The 17,658-nt window shown below is 40.8% G+C and overlaps 1 protein-coding gene across 1 annotated transcript in view; it reads right to left on the bottom strand.

The window, feature by feature from the left end:
- The window catches only part of tmtopsa (teleost multiple tissue opsin a), a 62,544-nt gene that overhangs the window by 35,740 nt on the left and 9,146 nt on the right, over positions 1-17,658 (bottom strand). Inside the window, exon 2 of the mRNA XM_006786943.3 lies at positions 14,746-15,074. Coding sequence (XP_006787006.1) covers positions 14,746-15,074 — 329 coding nt within the window. The remainder of the gene's footprint in view (positions 1-14,745; positions 15,075-17,658) is intronic.

Below are 17,658 nucleotides of genomic sequence, written 5' to 3'. Positions count from 1 at the left end.
TGTTAGAGCTTCCTTTCAACAAAGCATGGTTTCTTTCCGCTGTTAAGCTCTGGAGTATGAATCTTTAAAGGCAACTCGGTTCACTAAAACTTAATTGTTCTATTGCCAGTGAAGAGCGTTAGGGCATTAAAAGAAAAAAGAAAAACATTACAAATGGAGACTGAAGTGTTGTATAGAAGAAGAGGACATCTACAAAAAGCTGGAAAAGCAGAAGGAGAATTATCGAGCATCCAATTACAGACCTGGATTTTAAAAAAAACACCAAAAAATGAATAATTGCCAAGTTAGGAATATCAATCTATGACAGAATTCAGCATTCCCTTAAGCATACCAACCTTATGAAGGAAGGCCAGGGAATAAGAGAGTACACAGATGTAGGTCAGGAAGGACCCAATCAAAGCAATAATACGTCTGGCCGCTGTTCCATTTTCACTGCAGAATTCTCAAGAGGTCTGTCCTTAGGAAGAGACAGCAGAGCCAGGCAAGCACACACTGTGACAATAGCAGGCAGGCAGCCTCAGCTCGATAAATATTTCAAAAAAGCACCGCTATAATTCCCAAGAGCCCATTTGAGTTGGTCGGCTGCATTGTTGAGTTAATAAGCGTGAGTGTGGGTGTGTGTTTTAGCCAAAAATGAAATGATGATACATCGTACAGACAGATGGCTGCAGAGGCTGGAAATACCACAGAAGAGGCTGCCTGACATTCAAATAGTTCAATTAGGACACAGCTTCCTAGGTCAAGACAGGCAGAGAGCCTGGAACTTTATTAGACCACCTGTCACAAAAACAAGGAAACACAAATATGTTAGAAGTCTGTCAAAACTTTGTAAATATAAAGATTGCATTGCTATTTATAAGGGATACTACTGAATTGGAGCCGGCACAGTCATGCTTAAAGTCAGAAATTAAACCAGCAAATTTCATACTTAATTAATTTTAACCTTTTATTATTTGTATTTTTTCTGTTTCAAAATATTAGTAAATAACTGAAATCTGGCATTTCCACCCAAAAAAGTAAAAATATGTAAAACTGTAAATTTGAAAAATTATGAATATAATAACAACAATAATAATATTTTTGCATCCAAGCTATGATTTTAATTAGATAGCTTTTTAATACTGGCTGATTAACAATTTAAAAAAAACATGTTTTGGTAATTACTAATGGTTTTAATTTAGGGAGGCTGTTGTGTAAACCTCATAGTTTTTTAGATTGTACATCAATTTTTTTGTTCTAGAAAAATACACAAAAAGAGATGTTGTTGTTTTTTATTTGTTGATTTTTTTCTGCTTTTTGCTTCTCTGCTTGTTTTATTTTGTTTTTTAATATTCACTCATTCAGGAATTACAGAATTACATGTGACTGTCAGTCTGCCAAAGACACATCAGGGTGTGACTTTCTGTTCTGACAAAACAAAAAGCTGACTGTGATTTCAGAAAGACCAACAGTGTGGTTCACTTTGGTTTGCCTTGGAAGCTACACAATATATACTAAGTATTAAGTTTTGATCTAATCAAATTAAATCATTTTCAGGGATAAAAGGGCAACAACCCATGCCTCCACATGTTGCCAATAAACATTAATTATATTTCCCACAGAACCATCCAATTACATTTACCAGTAAAGACTGGGAGTCTAGAAAGTAAAGCACTGTAGTTAATTCGATAACGGAAGAGCCTTGAGATTTACAGTGTTTCAGTTTTACTTTGTTGCCTGCGTTCTGATTTCCTCTTTGGGATGCCAACTTGAAAGCTTTCAGCACAAGGAGAATCGGGGCTGATATTTACAGATTTTCCTGTCCCAGTTTGGTTTGGAGACAAACGTAATGGGAATTATCAGGATGCAAGTTTACACTATTTGGTATTTTGGTGACAGTCATCCAAACCTTGTCTCCTAACAGAGGGCCATGGCGCAAGTGTCAATAATTAATGCAGTAAGAATGAATAATTGAATAATTTTCTCCCCATGTGGTGCAACTGGTTTGAGTTATTGGGTCAGTAATACACACAGGAAATGCTTTCAGTTCAAATAATGTGGACATTGGAGATTTGTGGGTCAATGAAGTAACTTTTTCCATGTTGAAACTTTCACCGTGTGGCCAATTTGTCTGCTGATTGCCACTGATGGATCACAGGTGGACGATGCCGGTGTGAAAACGAGCCCACATAGGTGGATATCCGAGAACCAGAGCCAGCATGGAAAAACGCACAAAAACAGCAGATGCTCACTCAGATCATGGCACAGTTTACACTAACTGAATTTACATAATATTAGAATCCAAGTTAAAGCTACATCTCACATTAGTTTCTTAAACAAAGGATGAATTAACGTTTAAAACAATTATATTGCTAAATTAAATAAAAGCCTTAAGGACACTGGGAATGGCATTATGATTACAGTATTCTTAAATATTGCCACTTACTAAGATTCTTTCATTATGTAGATTTCACAGGGCGTCATTAAAAAGTAATGAGGGAGGTCGACATGGGATATGAAATAAAGACTTGTGGTTTATTACTGATGCAATTTAGTTGTAACCTTGCCCACAGCTCTGACACTAACTCCGCCCACTGCACCACATTTTGAAATTGAATTGTCTGAGGGGCTAACAGAGGCCGAGTATAGGCTGGGACAGCGACACAGAATGGCACCTTTGTCGCAAAGGGTTCATTGGGATGGAAGGACTAAGACCCTCAATAATCCCCCGACGGTTTAGAACCACTGTCCTGTTCCTGTTTCCACTGTTGGCTCCACCTCCAGTAATGAGTGAAGCCAGAGTTCTCCGAGCTTCTGCAAGTGCACGTGAGGGTGGAAGCAGACTCTAAGCTTCCTTCTCTCACCCCAACCGGTCGCAGCAGATGGCCGCCCCTCCCTGAGCCTGGTTCTGCCGGAGGTTTCTTCCTGTTAAATGGGAGTTTTTCCTTCCCACTGTCGCCAAAGTGCTTGCTCATAGGGGGTCATATGATTGTTGGGCTTTTCTCTGTATCTATGAAGTGCCTTGAGGCAACTTTTGTTGTGATTTGGCGCTATATACAGTGGGGCAAAAAAGTATTTAGTCAGCCACCGATTGTGCAAGTTCCCCCACTTAAAATGATGACAGAGGTCAGTAATTTGCACCAGAGGTACACTTCAACTGTGAGAGACAGAATGTGAAAAAAAAATCCATGAATTCACATGGTAGGATTTGTAAAGAATTTATTCGTAAATCAGGGTGGAAAATAAGTATTTGGTCAATAACAAAAATACAACTCAATACTTTGTAACATAACCTTTGTTGGCAATAACAGAGGTCAAACGTTTACTATAGGTCTTTACCAGGTTTGCACACACAGTAGCTGGTATTTTGGCCCATTCCTCCATGCAGATCTTCTCAAGAGCAGTGATGTTTTGGGGCTGTCGCCGAGCAACACGGACTTTCAACTCCCGCCACAGATTTTCTATGGGGTTGCGGTCTGGAGACTGGCTAGGCCACTCCAGGACTTTCACATGCTTCTTACGGAGCCACTCCTTTGTTGCCCGGGCGGTGTGTTTTGGATCATTGTCATGTTGGAAGACCCAGCCTCGTTTCATCTTCAAAGTTCTCACTGATGGAAGGAGGTTTTGGCTCAAAATCTCACGATACTTGGCCCCATTCATTCTGTCCTTAACACGGATCAGTCGTCCTGTCCCCTTGGCAGAAAAACAGCCCCGTAGCATGATGTTTCCACCCCCATGCTTCACAGTAGGTATGGTGTTCTTGGGATGCAACTCAGTATTCTTCTTCCTCCAAACACGACGAGTTGAGTTTATACCAAAAAGTTCTACTTTGGTTTCATCTGACCACATGACATTCTCCCAATCCTCTGCTGTATCATCCATGTGCTCTCTGGCAAACTTCAGACGGGCCTGGACATGCACTGGCTTCAGCAGCGGAACACGTCTGGCACTGCGGGATTTGATTCCCTGCCGTTGTAGTGTGTTACTGATGGTGACCTTTGTTACTTTGGTCCCAGCTCTCTGCAGGTCATTCACCAGGTCCCCCCGTGTGGTTTTGGGATCTTTGCTCACCGTTCTCATGATCATTTTGACCCCACGGGATGAGATCTTGCGTGGAGCCCCAGAGCGAGGGAGATTATCAGTGGTCTTGTATGTCTTCCATTTTCTGATGATTGCTCCCACAGTTGATTTTTTCACACCAAGCTGCTTGCCTATTGTAGATTCACTCTTCCCAGTCTGGTGCAGGTCTACAATTCTTTTCCTGGTGTCCTTCGAAAGCTCTTTGGTCTTGGCCATGGCGGCGTTTGGAGTCTGACTGGTTGAGGCTGTGGACAGGTGTCTTTTATACAGATGATGAGGTCAAACAGGTGCCATTCATACAGGTAACGAGTGGGGGACAGAAAAGCTTCTTACAGAAGACGTTACAGGTCTGTGAGAGCCAGGGATTTTCCTTGTTTGAGGTGACCAAATACTTATTTTCCACCCTGATTTACGAATAAATTCTTTACAAATCCTACCATGTGAATTCATGGATTTTTTTTTCACATTCTGTCTCTCACAGTTGAAGTGTACCTCTGGTGCAAATTACTGACCTCTGTCATCATTTTAAGTGGGGGAACTTGCACAATCGGTGGCTGACTAAATACTTTTTTGCCCCACTGTAAATAAAATTGAATTGAATTGAATTGAATTGAATTGAATTGTAGTTTAACATTGGCTGATGTGTTGTTTCTACAGTCATTAAAACCACAAGCCTGAACCCTTAAGATTTTCAGCACTGGGTTATCAAGTTTCTATGTCTTAAATGTTATGTGTGTTTAACCAACACTGTTCTAAAACTTTATACTTGGTCTGTATTTACTCAGATAAATGAACAAACAAGCAAATGAACAGCTTCAGATGTTCTCCATAGGAAATGCAGATGAGGTTTGAGGAAGAGTAATGAGACAGATTTTCATTGATAGGGAGGTGCTTTAAAATGCACTTTGTGACCACTATTAATGTGTTTAATACTGGTCAAGAACTGACACCAATTAGCCGACACATGTAAACCAAATAATGGGTATGTAAATGCTATTGATCATCTGATAATAACACAATATATTACAGGAAAGCTTGTGTCACACCCGAGAGCCATTACATGGCACTCATGGGTACTGCACCAACCACCTAAACATTGTTTGAGACCAAGTCCAGTATTACTGGTGATGATTTTCCATGACGGGCTCCTCCAGCAGCAAAACAAACTCCATCAAACTGCAAAAAGAACCTGAAGATAGCAGTGACTTAGCTTCCCAATTCCCCAGATCCTGTTTGCAGATGTATCACAAGCCAAATCCATAAAGGTCCTAATTCACAGCATCATCATCATTTTACCGAGACTAAAACTGTGGAAGGATGTAAGGAGAGGAAGTCTTTACACAGCCTTTAAAAAAAAATCACAAATTAATTTTAAAGAAAGTGACCACTGTCATCATCAAGTGCTGCAAAGACAGAGCATCCAGCTACAATACATGGGGGGGAAATTGAGTGGAGACTTTGGAAATCAATCTCAAAATGTTATCACCTTGGTAACCCAGAAAGTTAAGGATAAGCTTGCAGGACAACATACATGGGTAACACTATAGCACTATAGGGTTGAGCGGGTAACCAACCTCCTGTAAGAGTGTTTCCCAGAAGACATTTAGTGTATTTGATTTGTTAAGAAAAATCAAACCAAACCTTAAATTCTGAGAGACTGAAAAGTTGATTACATTTACCTGGATCATCGCTAGACTTTCAGAGTTTGAGAGTCAATATGTCAGATGTGAAATATTATACAGCATCTTGGTCTGGCAACAATAAATGTGTTTGTGAATGATGCTTTGAATGACAGTCGCGTTTGTTTGATCTTCTCACCTATGAGCGTGACTGTTCCTCTCTGAATGCCCCTCAGAACTGCTGCACCATCAGATGGAAAAGTCAGCAATCCATTTGTGTTATTTGTGTTAAAATCTGAAGATCTCACAATGATAGGAATTACTGGAGATAACATTCAGCCATAGTAGGAAAAGTTCTTTCTTCGTGAGTCTCTTTCTGCTCTGAGTCCTGTTCATTACACTTTCATTTAATTAATCGTAGTTTTCACTTTGAAACAGTGCTTAGTGGCTTAATTAAAAGTTGCAATAGAATGGATCCAAATCATCGCCCCATATGTAATGACGTTCTGCGTATTTTTAATTGTTGACAGGACAAACTTTACAGCAGCGGTCCCCAACCTTTTTTGCGCCACGGACCGGTTTATGCCCGACAATATTTTCATGGACCGGCCTTTAAGGTGTCGCGGATAAATACAACAAAACAAAACTAGTACCGGTACCGAAAAAAAGAAAATTTATTCATAGCACACGTGAAAAGACCAAGGAAAACCGAGTAAACGATAAAAACGATAACAAAATAACGCTGAAAACCGATAAAAACCCTGAAAACTATACATTTCACACCTGAGCCTCAACTCTCGTGGCCCGGTACCAAACGACTCACGGACCGGTACCGGTCCGAGGCCCCGGGGTTGGGGACCACTGCTTTACAGCATCAATTTATTCTTGTTTGTTTGCATTCATGTAACTTTTTTGTCAATAAATTAAATTTTATGCAGTATTTGCATCAGCTGGGAACACAACAAAGCAAAATAAAACATCAGGCGTATGCACATCATTCAGAACACGGGCTTCCCACCTTCTGTTTTACAAGTTTTGCTTTCAGGCGTTAACATCTGGCCCATTGTTACACAAACAACACTTTTTGGGGTGCTTTATGTCGAGGTGGTGTGAACTGAATGGAAACAATGATGGCGAGTGAGACAACCAAGGTGAAGAAGATGGATGATAATGGCACAGAATAAGGGAAAGAATATAGGAGCAGGGCACATGGAGACGGAGAAAGAGTGTGAAAGAGCTAGCAAGAAAATAGAGACTGAAGTAGGTACTGCAAAAAGATGAAATGAGCCACTCTTATATATGATATGTGTGTGCACAAAGATTGGAAATGTAAGTTGCTGAAATGCACAGAGTGTGAATGTGTGGAAAATAAGAATAAGAAAGAAGAGCGCACAACTAAGATAACAGTCCAGACATGCCAGCAGAGCAGACACCGGGTTTAAGTTGGATGCCTAGAGAGCAGAGGGGTTGCCAGTAAAGCATGCAATAAAAACAAGGGACCAGCGAGACTGAGACAAGGCACTTGTAGCACACACATAAACAGCATAAGTTTAATCCAATCGGACATCCAGGACTATTGTATGTTTTAATTGTGCATTCTAGTGTCAAGTATTCTGCCAAACAAAGTTCATATCAAGCAGAAGCAAATTTCCTTCTGAGTGTTGCCAAGAAATATTTTCACAGCTGTGTCTCCTCCTCCTGATGTTTGAGTGTATTGTGTTTATACACGTGGTGATTTTTTAGTGTGAAGAACATCAGGAGTCCTAATATGAACCAAAGAAGTAAACACGGATACGAGTTTTGTGCCCAAAGCACACTTGGACATGAGCGGCATGTTCTTTATGAAATGTGAGCAGAGACGAGGAGCAGGCATTAAACTGTCCCTGAAGTTTTGTTATGAATCGTGTTTTGTCTGTTCATTCCAACAGATTTCTGTTTTCCTTTGACTTTTTGATGCTGTTACCCTGGGGAGAGTTACCTTCAATGGCACTAAAATGGGGAGGTTGTGTTTGCAAATAACACAACACTCAGCTGTTCACCGTTGAGTCTTTCCTGTCAAATACTGTGGAATTAGATTCTCAAGTTAAGCTTTTCACAACATACAGCAGCAATATCGTGAATCTGTGTTGTCTGTGTCTGTGAGAAACTAAGTACACCCTTACTACTGCTTCCACGGGATTTAAGGTTTTAGGGTAATTAAGTGCTGTTAATCAAATGCACTTAATTAACTGATGATCAGCAAATGTGACTGCATAAAATAGCAAAGGTTTTAGCAGTTTGCTGGTTTGGAGCATTCAGGTGTTTTAATACGATGCCGCAATCTTCCCAGGAGTGGAAGTCCAAGCAAATTCACCCCAAGGTCAGAAAATGCAATCCTCAGGCAAACTACAAAAAAAAGCACAAACACCTTATACCAAGTGTCAGGCATGGTGGTGCAGGGTTAATGATTTGGGCTTGTTTTGCAGCCACAGAGCAGCTTGCAGTCATTGAGTTAACAAAGGATTCCTCTGTATACCAAAGTACAACAGAGTCAAATGTGAGGGTGTCTGCCTGGCAGATAAAGATTGGTCCAAACTGGGTCATGCAACAGGACAATGATCCCAAGCACAGCAGCAAATTTACAAAAGAATGACTGAACAAGAAAACATGGGACCTTAAGAGAGCTGTTATTAAATGTCAATAGTCTGAAGCAATGTTGTTAAGAGAGTCATATGGAAAGCAAGTTATTGCTGCTAAATATGGTTCAAAAAGCTGTTTAACCACAGGGTGTACATAGGTTATCACAAGACTTTCACAGTCTTATTTTCCCTCCCAAAGAGAGTGACCAAAAGGAGTTGAGATCCTCCTTTAGGTTTGGTAGAAAGAAAAGACAGAGAGATGGAGTGAAAATATGAGGAACAATGGAGATAAAGTGAAGCCCAATCAGGCCCAGAAGGTTAAGCCCAGCAGAGCACAGGTCTGCAGGAGAGTGGGGACAAATCATGGCCTCGTAAGATAACAGTGCCTAGTGTGATTACAAGACAATATAGCTTGTCTGAAACCCTCTGCTTCTCTTTTGCTTCACTTCACAATAATAGGGTGCAGCTAGTTTTGTCCGACAAAATATAAATTCTACATTTCCCTCTGTTGATCAACTTTATTATTTACAATATGAAAAATGCTGTTTGCATTGTAGCTTTTTATGCATTATACTAGTACAACATACACTCCACATCACACACATGGTATTGAGGGATGATCCCTCAATACCAGTGCTGTGTGTGATGTGGAGAGTAATTTCTCAATTGAAGCTTCACCAACTAATTTGCATAGACGTTCCCCTGTAGCGCACTGCCTGGCCGTTTTTGTGAAATAGTGGGTCACAAAATTACCAATTGGGTTAAGGTACGGGGAAAAAACTCTCCTCGTGGCCATTGAATTAACACACGATCAGCACAAGGTCACTACATGATGTAGGCCAGTACAAAAATAGGACCCCAGTAGTGAAAGTCTGAGAGCCGCCCCACCATAATCACCACCAGCCCTGCTTGTTATTCCGTCATCTCTGCCTCCTGCACTTCCTCTTGAAATCTTCATTTCCTTGCCGATCTCCAAAGTGACCTCAGTGCCATACAGCCCAGAAAAAGCTTGAGAAGTATTGTTCCACAGGGACACATAATGAATTCAGACCAAAGGTAAAGATGTTCACACAAGGGAGACGACAACTGGTTATCTAACCAAAAACCGCTTAGTGTGCATGTGTGTGTGTGTGTGTGTGTGTGTGTGTGTGTGTGTGCGTGTGTGTGTTCTATTAAAAACCTAACTATTTGTCATAGATAAAGTTCATTCACGTGTCTCTGTTGAAACTGCTGTTCTTGCTTTCTGGCGTTGTTCATCTGTCGTGGAAGGCAAAAAGTCAGGGAGTCTTTGGACTGGGAAATATAATGGCTGATGGGAGCCAAGGGTGGACCGTTTGGTAACACAATAAAAAAGGGAAGCATTGCTTGGTTACAACTCTGTGATATGCAGCCCTTTACTTAAGAGGATACAAGGGCAAGTGATTACAAGATTATAATCGGTTAATCCAATATAATCAGTTATGCCATAATCCTTGTAACCATGGACAATGCACCTTCAGTCTTGGTGCCTTTGAAACATTGTAGTCAGGTCTGTGAGTCAGCTGCTGTGTTCAAAATTACCTCAGTGTGTCTCCATGGAGATGAAACAGCAGTAAAACAGGTTGTGACTGAATGTGATCAATCAGCCAATTACGTGCAATCTCTTTGCGATAATACAAAATTAACTGTGATAAATCCGCCATTTGTTGCAAATATGTTACCATTTAAATACACAGAAATTCACGTTAAGTAGAAATTCATATAAACTACTTAGAATCATACTCCAGGCAGAACCTCGTAGATTTGAAGCTAAAATTTAAAAATCAATGTTCTATCACTCAAGTACCCGAGAAAGGACAGACAGCATCTGTTTCCTGCAGTGATAAAGACCGCCGTTTCACATTATAAGAAGAGAGCAGGAGAAATAAAAAAAGATGGCAACACTGCCAGCTATGATCAAACAAGTAGAGACAGGCTGTACCCATTTGGCTGCCTGCCCGTTTTCATTTTCTTTTTTCTTAGAAACTTGAGAGGATTTGATGGAAACCTTGAAGTTTAGTTTCCTTTTTATTGGGGCATGTTGTGTTCATTTCCAATAGAGAAGCTTTGCCTGGTTCACATTTCAAACAATCCTTATTTCTTTCATAGTGAATCTTATGAGTAAATTTGATTAGGACATCTTGTATTAGTCTTCACTGATCCAACCCCTGCATTCCTGGTTGCTCGGGGTGCTGCAGGCTCTTTACATCACTTCCTCATTTCCACGCTGTCAAGCTAAATTCTGTTATTATCACTCTGGTCCAATCGTTTTCTTCCCTGCCTTCTGCAAGCCAATCAGCCCACTAAAATGCTCCTTTCTTCTGAGTGACTGCCCCTCAGTGTGGATGCTATGAACATAAATTCTAAACCTTGTAAAAAACTGAAATTCTCATTCTTAATGGGAAATCTCAGATCCGTCTTTACATATTTGAACCCATTTACAGTTTGGTTTATAAAAGTAAACACTATTAAAACCTGCAGCCTCAAAGACCGATCTGTGTGATCTATATTGCAATACATAAAATTAGTCTTTCAGTCATAAATCTCCCTGTCTGCAGGCGGTGATTTACACCAACCTGGACGAAAGCCAAAGCTGAATCAATGTTTTCCGCGTTGACTGCTCCAGCTCCACATTATCAGATTGAGGAGGTTCAGGTCTTTTAGCTTTTGCTGAACAAGTGGCTTAGCTGCTTTTATCTGTCACAGTTGTCCCAAGTGACCGTGACGGGAGAAGCTTTGTTTACATTACACCGTCAGTGGGAGAAGAAGTCAGAGCAGCCATTAAAACAAGCAAAGATAAAGAAAGCACATGTGATCCTACACAAAGACAAGGGTGACGAAAAGAAACAAAGAAGCTCCAGCTGGCACGTGGATATATGAGCAAGAAAGAAAAGTAGGAGAAATGGGATAAAGACAAACTGAGAAAGCGACCTTTATATTGTTACTTTCTCTTCTTCATTTATACAAAGAACTGTGTGCACTTGAAAAGGAAAGAAGCACGCTTTTTTATTCTGCAAAGTCATAAAAATAGAGGAGGAAAACTACCACGTTGTTGCCATTAGATTCATTGTTATGCATCTTAGGTGACCACTGTGTCTCTGTCTCACACTGGAATTTATCAAGATACACACACACACACAAGTGCTCAGGGACCTGTTCTTGCTGTTCTGTCTTGCTCTCTCTGTTTCTGTGTGTGTGTGTGTGTGTGTGTGTGTGTGTGTGTGTGTGTGTGTGTGTGTGTGTGTGTGTGTGTGTGTGTGTGTGTGTGTGTGTGTGTGTGTGCGTGCACGCGTGCAGACACACTTGTTTGGCTTCCCTGGAGTGAGAGGAGGAAGCGCTGCCTTCCACACTGTCTCTGCACATACTGTTTGATTCAGTCAGCGTGGGACAGAATGTGGAAAAGCAAACGTCGGTTGGCTCACATCACAGTTCTCAGCCGTGGGGAGAAAAAGGAGCAAATCCCAGAAAACACAGAAAGTTTGGATCATCTGTTGTCCTTCTCACCCCCACAGCAGGAAACTGCTGTTAAATATTTATTACTGTGATCAGGACCAAATTTTCATACAGTATTTTAGATGTCCTTGTTGTGTTGAAACTCTGTCAGTGCGCCCCAGGGCAGCTGTGGCTACAATGTAGCTTGCCGTCACCAGTGTGTGAATGTGTGTGTGAATGGGTGAATGACTGAATGTAGTGTAAAGCGCTTTGGGGTCCTTAGGGACTGAGTAAAGCGCTATACAAATGCAGGCCATTTTGAAACTTGCCCAACAGAGCAGGGCTTGTAGGCTAATTCAGTATGTTGCCATCCCAGGGTGCTGCGGGCTTCTTCAAATTATGGGTGGGATGGACTTTGGAATGTGAGCCTTGATGCACCAATGATAGCAAAATGATTCAAAGAGGAGCAAAGTCCACGTTAAGAGGTTGGTGTCACAAGTAGGTGGTGCCAGAGATCATATTTTACTTAGATGAGTATTATGTTTTGATCTTTGTTTTGTTCAGCTTTCATTCTGATTTGTTTCATTTTGTAAAATTTCCTTTTATTTAGTGATCTAATCGACTGGCATTGATCAGTGGATATTGAAAAAAATATGTGATGGAAATAACCACTGTGATGTCACCAACTGATGAACAAACTCATTTTGTGAAGCATTTTTAAATTTCATTCTTGGTGTTATAACCGAATATGATAAGAAAGAATAAGGAAACAGAAACTTTACAATGAACTTAGTGCTAAGTGCAAGAGGGGGCAAGAGTTGCCCCCTGGTGGCCATTCTTGGTTTCATTGTCATTGTTATCTTCATCCATCCATCCATTCTCTTCTCTCTTCCCCTCTCTTCTCTTCTGCTTATCCTTGTCAGGGTCGCGAGGGAGGGGGGGAGTCTATCCCAGCTACCATAGGGCAAGAGGCAGGGTACACCCTGGACAGGTCACCAGTCTGTTGCAGGGCTAACACATAGAGACAGGCAACCATTCACACTCACATTCACACGTATTATCATTCTTTTTATTATTATTATTGTTGTTATTATTATTATTACTAGTAGTAGTAGTAGTAGTGGTGATGTTCCTTGCAAAAAAACACCCTATGGGCTGTTTTTGTCAGACCTGTGGTTCTTCACTTATGTATTAAAAGAAAGAAACGTATGTTAATTTATCATATTCTTTTTTCTTTATGTATAAATACATCTATTTATTAATCATTTGTTTGGTTTAATGCAGAATGAATAATAGGAATAGACACGTGTATATACACTATAACTATTAGAGTAAGATGAGGATGATGATGATGATTATTATTATTATTATTACCATTTCTAATTGCTACCAGGTAACCCAATGCAGAGCAGTTAAGCCAATGCTATCTTTTATATACAGTCTATTCACTTAACAAGTGTGTGTCAGTGTGACACCAGCAGGTCCACTACAAGCATCTTTTTGTGATGTGTCACTGTGTAAATGTGGTGACCAAAGACATGTCCAGTGTAATTCACAGCAAAGTGATATTGACTATCCATAGAACAGAGGGCAGTGTGAAGAAGTGGCCTGTTGCATACAAGGACATGTTTCTTCCTGAAAAACACTTAGTCCACAATCACCACTTGTGATTTCATTAAGAAACTGTCAGTGTCAGGGACACTAATCAATACAAGTATGAGTGTATGTAGTCCTAGAAAGAGCAGGATTACCTGTCGCGTGTCAGACAACATTTCAACTTGTCTCCATAGAATAACGGAGACTGAGGCCCAGAGACTTTCTTCAGCACGGACAAAACGAAGCAAAAACAAACAGGAACAAGCGGATCGTGCCATCATTCACAGACATTGTTCACCTAAAGTCATTTTATAGTAATAACTAATCTGTTATGCTCGGGCTACCGCAGCCTTGTACGCTTTATTTTCAGTTGTTAAGCACTTATGTAAATTCACGTTATGTAAATTTGGCTCTTTATTGCGACCAGCAACTGACAACATTACTCAGGATGCTAATTCAAACTACCTGGAAAGACAAGCAAAAATAATGTGATACACAAACCCTGTGTAGAGACCATTACTTTAAAAGTCTCTGTGCTTTTAGGCTGATGCAGATAACGGTGGAAACTAAAAGATGTGTGTGTGTGTGCGTGTGTACGTTTGGTGTGTGTGCAGCTGTCCTGTGGCCCAAAGACAGGCACGCACTTACCGATGGTCATTTCAATGTAACGTTTCACCAGTTTGAGGTTCCAAACCACAATTAGCTCTGCTATAGAAAAGAGTATATAAACCAGCTGTAGGTTTTGGTTCACTGGTTCACATCACTGGAGAAAGGTTATTCAAACTGTAAACTATTGCTTTAACTGCCAGAAAACAGAAATGGTTGAATCACTGTTCTGTATGGTTTTCAAAGATTTTTTTCTTTCTTTTTCATTCACTGTTAAAGTAGCTCTGATGTGCTTTATGCAGCTCTGGAAATGATTCTGAATCAGTGACCTGTGATTTTGCTGTTCTAAGTAAAGCTGGGAAGACTTTGAATCTCTATATTTGCTTTGTGCTTTTTCACATTGCCCGTTTGATTTACTATAATATTGGGTGTCTTGAGGTGTAGACAGGATTTCATTTCACTCTTTACACTGAGAGCATCTGCTGAGTCACATATGAGTAATGTTACCACTCTATAAGCTGCAAGCACAACACTGACATATGTTAGAAAAACATTCGCCCAAATGTCCAGCTGATATACACCCACCAGCCACTTTATTAGGTCCGGCTGTTCAACTGCTTGCTTATTTAAGTCAGCCAATCATATCGTGATTACCCACATGGTATGTTTGTAGGTGCCAGCGAGGCTAGTCTGAGTATTTCAGCTGATCTGAAGGGATTTTTCCACACAAAAAGGACAAGTCCTGTGCAAGTCCTGCAAGGTGACTGAAAGTCTCCTCCATCCCCATATTGACTCACCTGTCTGATGGCAGACAGTAGCTTTCCGTAGCAGAACACAATCACCAGGAAGGGCACGATGAGGCAGAATATAAACAGACATATGATGTAAGAGATGTTATTCGCTGTCTTGGCTGTCCAATCGACAGAGCAGGTGGTCCCAGGTCCCTCTGGGCCGTAGTGGCTCCAGCCAAAGAGCGGCGGCAGGGTCCAGATAAGTGAGTACGCCCAGGACATGATGATGCCAAGGGAGATTTTACGGTAGTTGGAGAAGTCCGCCTCAGTGGGAGCCATCATAGTGCTGTAGCGCTCATAGGAGAGGACAGCCAGAGAGATGAGGGACACAATGCCTAGAGCACAGAAATACAAAGGTAGGCATTATACAGACACATATGGTATTTCCCCCTTACTATTCAGACCATTAAAGTCATTTTAGTTAGTTTGATGTTAATTAAACAAAGATAACCAGAGTAAATATATAATGCAGTTTTTAAATTAGGATTTCGTTTAGTAAGGGAAAAAGTTTCCAAACCTACCTGACCCTGTGTGAAACGTAATCTAGTAAATGCTTGTGCCACCCATGGCAGCAAGAACTGCAATCAAGAGTTTGTGATAACTGGGAGTGAGTCTTCCACATCGCTGTGTAAGAATTTTGATCCACTGTTCTTCAGTTCAGCCACACTGGAGACTTTTTTTAACAGCGTGTTTAAGGTCATCCATAAGCATCTGAATCTGACTTGAGTTGGGATTTTGACAAGGCCACTTCACAACCTTCATTTTGCTTTTGTTCTTTGTTTTTCTCTTTTTTTGAGAGATTCAAAGGTGGACTTGCTGCTGTGTTTCGGATCATTACTCTGCTGCTCTGGAAATGAACCGATGGCTGGATATTCTCTATGGTAAATGGTCTGTATTTGTATAGCACTTTACTAGTCCCTAAGGACCTTTACACATCCAGTCATCCACCCATTCACACACACCATGGGGCGCACTGACAGAAGCGAGGCTGCCGGACACTGGCGCCACCGGGCCCTCTGACCACCACCAGTAGGCAACGGGTGAAGTGTCTTGCCCAAGGACACAACGACCGAGACTGTCCAAGCTGGGGCTCGAACCAGCAACCTTCCGATTACAAGGCGAACTCCCAACTCTTGAGCCACGATCGCCCCAATCTTTGCAGTGAGCAGAATTCATGGTCCCATCATTTAAAGCAAGTCACCCAGAAGCAGCCCCAGACCATCACACTAGCATCACCATATTTGACTTTTCAGATGGTGTTTCTTTAATGAAATGCTGTGTTAGTTTTACACCAGATGGTGAAAGTTCAACATTTTTCTCCTCAGTCCACAGAATATTTTCAAGAAAGTTTTGGGGATCATCAAGACGTTTGTGCAAATGTGAGACGAGCCTTTGTGTCCTTTTTGGTCAACAGTGGTTTTCTCCTTTAAACTCTCCATGGATGCCATTTTTGCCCAGTCTCTTTCTTTTTGTTGAATCATGAACTCTGGCCTTAACTGAGAGAAGTGAGCCCTACAGAAGTTTAGATGTTGTTTTGGATTCTTTTGTGGCCTCGTGGATGAGTCATCGATGCACTCTTGGAGTAATTTTGGTAGGCTGGGAAGGTTGGGGAAGGTTCACTGCTATCCTGAGTTTTCTCCATTTGTGGACCGTGGTCCACTGGAGTCCCAAACTTTAGAAATGGTTTTGTAAACCTTTAAATACTAATAAACGGCAATGACTTCTTTCCTTTTCCTTCATTAGCTCTTGTGTATTTAAACCTTCAGTTTGCTTCTGTTTGTTGTGTTGTACTGTGTAGTCTGCTTGTTTGTTTCCTGCTCATTCCTGCAGGGTATTCCCTGTATTCCGAGTGTACGTACTCAGCTTCTATTTGTCAAATATTAAATTATATTTCGTGATCTGAAACGTAAGTGTGACGCACACGCACAGACATACAGCAAGACTACAGACTGCTTGTTCAGTGTGCTCCTGTTGTAAGCTTGAATATAATATTTCACCTTTAATGGGATCATAAAATACAGACTGAAGTGTACCGCCTGTCCAAATGTTTTTCTTCTCTAGTGAGAAAAACATGCACAGTCACTGTGATATAAAGCCTCCCAAAGACGTCCTGACCTCACAAGTGCAGCTAAAGTGAGCTTTAAAGTTTATCACAGCGTAGAAAACTATAGCAAAAGAAATCATCTTATATTTATAGTCTGGAGCCTGCAGCAAACCCACACTGCACATTCTAAACAGCGGCACTACCCACAGTGTCTCAATGCAGCAAAGCACAAGACAGAAATCTCAGAAACCATTTTCATATATATGTATGTGACTGTTCAATACACAACATAATTTTAGTCTTGTTATCCTGTTCACTGGGCCATCCTTAATGACCACTTTTAATTATTATTGTTATTTTAGCTGTATTTAAAAAAAATAAACTGTGCATGAGGTTAGGTAGAGAAAACTAAGTCAGCAGAATGGAAACAAAGTTTAGTTCTGTAGTTGAAAACTTTGAGTATTTTTGTCTTGTTTGTCCAAATACATTGACTTGACTACACAGTCTTTGTGGTACAGTGTGTTGTGCTTGTCTGTTTACCCCCAGATATTAAACTCAATGTGGTTTGTCCTGCACAGACTGTTAGCTCAGGGCTTTTATTAGCTCTGTTACAGCAATATTCTAAAGTCAACAGTTTTACAACAGTCCACTTATGTTTCTGTTTGATCTGGGCTGGCTCATAAGAACCAAACCTAAAAAAAAAAATTCCAGTTGTTTTTTTAATTTAAGCCAAATCTGTTACTCTCTCTCCCTCTTTTTTTTCTGTGAGTTTGATATGAAAGCCTGGTAACACCGTCCTCCCACAGCAGGTGGACGGGCTACTGTCATTTTTCAGCTGAGATCTAAAGCGGTCGTGTTTATAGCTGGGTATGATC

The sequence above is a fragment of the Neolamprologus brichardi genome, chromosome 18 (genome assembly GCF_056152115.1).
Source record: "Neolamprologus brichardi isolate AB-2024 chromosome 18, ASM5615211v1, whole genome shotgun sequence".
Lineage (NCBI taxonomy): Eukaryota > Metazoa > Chordata > Actinopteri > Cichliformes > Cichlidae > Neolamprologus > Neolamprologus brichardi.
The sequence above is the reverse complement of the archived record's forward strand: the minus strand, read 5'-3'. Positions and strand labels throughout refer to the sequence as shown.